At 51.3% G+C, this 6000-nt stretch overlaps 1 protein-coding gene across 1 annotated transcript; it reads right to left on the reverse strand.

Moving 5' to 3' along the window:
• Positions 1-2753: 2753 nt before the first annotated feature.
• Positions 2754-5753, reverse strand: LOC139540507 (uncharacterized). Its single transcript, XM_071344392.1, has 3 exons — positions 5196-5753; positions 3836-5050; positions 2754-2786 (listed from the first exon to the last, which is right to left on the reverse strand). Exons 1-3 carry the CDS (start codon positions 5751-5753, stop codon positions 2754-2756), a joined length of 1806 nt encoding a protein of 601 aa, XP_071200493.1.
• Positions 5754-6000: the final 247 nt, after the last annotated feature.

Raw genomic sequence — 6000 nt, forward strand, 5'->3', positions numbered from 1 at the left:
TATCAGAGGAGAAGACAAGCTTCTCTAGTTCTGGTATCAGAGGAGAATACAAGCTTCTCTAGTACTGGTATCAGAGGAGAAGACAAGCTTCTCTAGTACTGGTATCAGAGGAGAATACAAGCTTCTCTAGTACTGGTATCAGAGGAGAAGACAAGCTTCTCTAGTACTGGTATCAGAGGAGAATACAAGCTTCTCTAGTACTGGTATCAGAGGAGAAGACAAGCTTCTCTAGTACTGGTATCAGAGGGGAAGACAAGCTTCTCTAGTTCTGGTATCAGAGGGGAATACAAGCTTCTCTAGTACTGGTATCAGAGGGGAATACAAGCTTCTCTAGTACTGGTATCAGAGGAGAAGACAAGCTTCTCTAGTACTGGTATCAGAGGAGAAGACAAGCTTCTCTAGTACTGGTATCAGAGGAGAATACAAGCTTCTCTAGTACTGGTATCAGAGGAGAAGACAAGCTTCTCTAGTACTGGTATCAGAGGAGAAGACAAGCTTCTCTAGTACTGGTATCAGAGGAGAAGACACGCTTCTCTAGTACTGGTATCAGAGGAGAAGACAAGCTTCTCTAGTACTGGTATCAGAGGAGAATACAAGCTTCTCTAGTACTGGTATCAGAGGAGAAGACAAGCTTCTCTAGTACTGGTATCAGAGGGGAATACAAGCTTCTCTAGTACTGGTATCAGAGGAGAATACAAGCTTCTCTAGTACTGGTATCAGAGGAGAAGACAAGCTTCTCTAGTACTGGTATCAGAGGGGAATACAAGCTTCTCTAGTACTGGTATCAGAGGAGAATACAAGCTTCTCTAGTACTGGTATCAGAGGAGAATACAAGCTTCTCTAGTACTGGTATCAGAGGAGAAGACAAGCTTCTCTAGTTCTGGTATCAGAGGAGAAGACAAGCTTCTCTATACTGGTATCAGAGGAGAATACAAGCTTCTCTAGTACTGGTATCAGAGGAGAATACAAGCTTCTCTAGTACTGGTATCAGAGGAGAATACAAGCTTATCTAGTACTGGTATCAGAGGAGAAGACAAGCTTCTCTAGTACTGGTATCAGAGGGGAATACAAGCTTCTCTAGTACTGGTATCAGAGGAGAATACAAGCTTCTCTAGTACTGGTATCAGAGGAGAATACAAGCTTCTCTAGTACTGGTATCAGAGGAGAAGACAAGCTTCTCTAGTTCTGGTATCAGAGGAGAATACAAGCTTCTCTAGTACTGGTATCAGAGGAGAAGACAAGCTTCTCTAGTACTGGTATCAGAGGAGAAGACAAGCTTCTCTAGTACTGGTATCAGAGGAGAATACAAGCTTCTCTAGTACTGGTATCAGAGGAGAAGACAAGCTTCTCTAGTTCTATTATCAGAGGAGAAGACAAGCTTCTCTATACTGGTATCAGAGGAGAAGACAAGCTTATCTAGTACTGGTATCAGAGGAGAAGACAAGCTTCTCTAGTACTGGTATCAGAGGAGAAGACAAGCTTCTCTAGTACTGGTATCAGAGGAGAAGACAAGCTTCTCTATACTGGTATCAGAGGAGAATACAAGCTTCTCTAGTACTGGTATCAGAGGAGAAGACAAGCTTCTCTAGTTCCTCTTCTATTTCATACTCCTCCTCTTCTTGGTAGGCCTCCTCTTCCTCTTCCTCCTTCTTCTATTCTGTTGTTATTCTGTTTCAGATGCCTCAGAAGAAATGTACAATAGTGGGGGGGAATCACACTACAAAGTACACTGGGGGGAGGGAATCACACTACAAAGTACACTGGGGGGAGGGAATCACACTACAAAGTACACTGGGGGAATCACACTACAAAGTACACTGGGGGGAAAATCACACTACAAAGTACACTGGGGGGAAATCACACTACAAAGTACACTGGGGGGAGATCACACTACAAAGTACACTGGGGGAAAAATCACACTACAAAGTACACTGGGGGGAAAATCACACTACAAAGTACACTGGGGGAATCACACTACAAAGTACACTGGGGGGAAAATTACACTACAAAGTACACTGGGGGAAAATCACACTACAAAGTATACTGGGGGAAATCACACTACAAAGTACACTGGGGGAAATCACACTACAAAGTACACTGGGGGGAGGGAATCACACTACAAAGTACACTGGGGGAATCACACTACAAAGTACACCGGGGGGAAATTACACTACAAAGTACACTGGGGGAAAATCACACTACAAAGTACACCGGGGGGAAATTACACTACAAAGTACACTGGGGGAAAATCACACTACAAAGTACACTGGGGGGAATCACACTACAAAGTACACTGGGGGAAATCACACTACAAACTACACTGGGGGAAATCACACTACAAAGTACACTGGGGGGAATCACACTACAAAGTACACTGGGGGAAATCACACTACAAAGTACACTGGGGGAAATCACACTACAAAGTACACTGGGGGGAATCACACTACAAAGTACACTGGGGGGAATCACACTACAAAGTACACTGGGGGGAATCACACTACAAAGTACACTGGGGGGAATCACACTACAAAGTACACTGGGGGGGAATCACACTACAAAGTACACTGAGGGTGGAGGGAATCACACTACAAAGTACACTGGGGAAATAGTGACGAAGGAAGCAATGCCAAGCCATGCAGGTGGTAGGATTAGTTGGTAATTGACTCGTTGCGGTCCTAACCTGACCATCTGCAATCTGTTTGTCTGTCCCTCTCCAGTGTCATGTCACCTAACAGAAGTTTATTCTACAAGGTTCATATACGTTGGTACGTCTGGGGGAACGTCCCCTAGTAACAAGAAAATAGATTCATTTTGGGACAGTGGGCATTTGCCTCAGAAATGTGAGTATTTGACTTGACTTAGTAACTGTCCTTCAAATCAATTTTATTTTATATAGCCCTTCGTACATCAGCTAATATCTCGAAGTGCTGTACAGAAACCCAGCCTAAAACCCCAAACAGCAAGCAATGCAGGTGTAGAAGCACGGTGGCTAGGAAAAACTCCCTAGAAAGGCCAAAACCTAGGAAGAAACCTAGAGAGGAACCAGGCTATGAGGGGTGGCCAGTCCTCTTCTGGCTGTGCCGGGTGGAGATTATAACAGAACATGGCCAAGATGTTCAAATGTTCATAAATGACCAGCATGGTCAAATAATAATAATCACAGTAGTTGTCGAGGGTGCAGCAAGTCAGCACCTCAGGAGTAAATGTCAGTTGGCTTTTCATAGCCGATCATTCAGAGTATCTCTACCGCTCCTGCTGTCTCTAGAGAGTTGAAAACAGCAGGTCTGGGACAGGTAGCACGTCCGGTGAACAGGTCAGGGTTCCATAGCCGCAGGCAGAACAGTTGAAACTGGAACAGCAGTTCCTTCTGTAGGATAGATTAGAAAGAATACCATTTTGGGGTCATTTAAAGGAGAATGCCTCCCAAAATCCCCTCCTGTAAAGTAACTTAACCACCCACACATGGTGGCAAGTGGTGCCTGCTTTGGTACACTTCACCAGCATGGTTACCACAGCATTCTGCAGCGATACGCCATCCCAACTGGTTTGGGCTTAGTGGGACTATCATTTGTTTTTCAACAGGACAATGTCCCAACACACCTCCAGGCTGTGTAAGGGCTATTTGACCAAGGAGAGAGATGGAGTGCTGCATGGAGAGAGCTGGCTGCATGGAGAGAGCTGGCTGCATGGAGAGAGCTGGCTGCATGGAGAGAGCTGGCTGCATGGAGAGAGCTGGCTGCTGGAGAGAGCTGGCTGCTGGAGAGAGCTGGCTGATGGAGAGAGCTGGCTGCTGGAGAGAGCTGGCTGCTGGAGAGAGCTGGCTGCTGGAGAGAACTGGCTGCATGGAGAGAGCTGGCTGCTGGAGAGAGCTGGCTGCATGGCGAGAGCTGGCTGCTGGAGAGAGCTGGCTGCATGGAGAGAGCTGGCTGATGGAGAGAGCTGGCTGATGGAGAGAGCTGGCTGATGGAGAGAGCTGGCTGATGGAGAGAACTGGCTGCATGGAGAGAGCTGGCTGCTGGAGAGAGCTGGCTGCTTGAGAGAGCTGGCTGCATGGAGAGAGCTGGCTGCTGGAGAGAGCTGGCTGCTGGAGAGAACTGGCTGCATGGAGAGAGCTGGCTGATGGAGAGAGCTGGCTGCTGGAGAGAGCTGGCTGCATGGAGAGAGCTGGCTGCATGGAGAGAGCTGGCTGCATGGAGAGAGCTGGCTGCATGGAGAGAGCTGGCTGATGGAGTGAGCTGGCTGCATGGAGAGAGCTGGCTGATGGAGAGAGCTGGCTGCATGGAGAGAGCTGGCTGCATGGAGAGAGCTGGCTGCTGGAGAGAGCTGGCTGCTGGAGAGAGCTGGCTGCATGGCGAGAGCTGGCTGCATGGCGAGAGCTGGCTGCATGGAGAGAGCTGGCTGCTGGAGAGAGCTGGCTGCATGGAGAGAGCTGGCTGCTGGAGAGAGCTGACTGCATGGAGAGAGCTGGCTGCATGGAGAGAGCTGGCTGCATCAGAGTGCTGCTGGAGAGAGCTGGCTGCATCAGAGTGCTGCTGGAGAGAGCTGGCTGCTGGAGAGAGCTGGCTGCATCAGAGTGCTGCTGGAGAGAGCTGGCTGCATCAGAGTGCTGCTGGAGAGAGCTGGCTGCATCAGAGTGCTGCTGGAGAGAGCTGGCTGCATCAGAGTGCTGCTGGAGAGAGCTGGCTGCATGGAGAGAGCTGGCTGCATGGAGAGAGCTGGCTGCTGGAGAGAGCTGGCTGCTGGAGAGAGCTGGCTGCATGGAGAGAGCTGGCTGCATCAGAGTGCTGCTGGAGAGAGCTGGCTGCATGGAGAGAGCTGGCTGCATGGAGAGAGCTGGCTGCATGGAGAGAGCTGGCTGCATGGAGAGAGCTGGCTGCTGGAGAGAGCTGGCTGCATGGAGAGAGCTGGCTGCATCAGAGTGCTGCTGGAGAGAGCTGGCTGCATCAGAGTGCTGCTGGAGAGAGCTGGCTGCATCAGAGTGCTGCTGGAGAGAGCTGGCTGCTGGAGAGAGCTGGCTGCTGGAGAGAGCTGGCTGCATGGAGAGAGCTGGCTGCATGGAGAGAGCTGGCTGCATGGAGAGAGCTGGCTGCTGGAGAGAGCTGGCTGCATGGAGAGAGCTGGCTGCATGGAGAGAGCTGGCTGCTGGAGAGAGCTGGCTGCTGGAGAGAGCTGGCTGCATGGAGAGAGCTGGCTGCATGGAGAGAGCTGGCTGCTGGAGAGAGCTGGCTGCATGGAGAGAGCTGGCTGCTGGAGAGAGCTGGCTGCATCAGAGTGCTGCTGGAGAGAGCTGGCTGCTGGAGAGCGCTGGCTGCATCAGAGTGCTGCTGGAGAGAGCTGGCTGCATCAGAGTGCTGCTGGAGAGAGCTGGCTGCATCAGAGTGCTGCTGGAGAGAGCTGGCTGCATGGACAGAGCTGGCTGCATGGAGAGAGCTGGCTGCTGGAGAGAGCTGGCTGCTGGAGAGAGCTGGCTGCATGGAGAGAGCTGGCTGCATCAGAGTGCTGCATGGAGAGAGCTGGCTGCATGGAGAGAGCTGGCTGCATGGAGAGAGCTGGCTGCTGGAGAGAGCTGGCTGCTGGAGAGAGCTGGCTGCATGGAGAGAGCTGGCTGCATCAGAGTGCTGCTGGAGAGAGCTGGCTGCATCAGAGTGCTGCTGGAGAGAGCTGGCTGCATCAGAGTGCTGCTGGAGAGAGCTGGCTGCTGGAGAGAGCTGGCTGCTGGAGAGAGCTGGCTGCATGGAGAGAGCTGGCTGCATGGAGAGAGCTGGCTGCATGGAGAGAGCTGGCTGCTGGAGAGAGCTGGCTGCATGGAGAGAGCTGGCTGCATGGAGAGAGCTGGCTGCTGGAGAGAGCTGGCTGCTGGAGAGAGCTGGCTGCATGGAGAGAGCTGGCTGCATGGAGAGAGCTGGCTGCTGGAGAGAGCTGGCTGCATGGAGAGAGCTGGCTGCTGGAAAGAGCTGGCTGCATCAGAGTGCTGCTGGAGAGAGCTGGCTGCTGGAGAGA

The sequence above is a fragment of the Salvelinus alpinus genome, chromosome 15, assembly GCF_045679555.1.
Source record: "Salvelinus alpinus chromosome 15, SLU_Salpinus.1, whole genome shotgun sequence".
NCBI classification, from domain to species: Eukaryota; Metazoa; Chordata; class Actinopteri; order Salmoniformes; family Salmonidae; genus Salvelinus; species Salvelinus alpinus.

Bases quoted from the DNA above. Each gene is read 5' to 3' on its own strand.
- LOC139540507 (XM_071344392.1), bottom strand. From the start codon at position 5,753: ATGCAGCCAGCTCTCTCCATGCAGCCAGCTCTCTCCAGCAGCCAGCTC. The intron at 5,051-5,195 runs GCAGCCAGCTCT...CTCTCCATGCAG, and splicing joins CAGCAGCCAGCTCTCTCCAT to CCAGCTCTCTCCATGCAGCC. The intron at 2,787-3,835 runs GTTCTCTCCAGC...TCTTGTTACTAG, and splicing joins CAGCTCTCTCCATGCAGCCA to GGGACGTTCCCCCAGACGTA.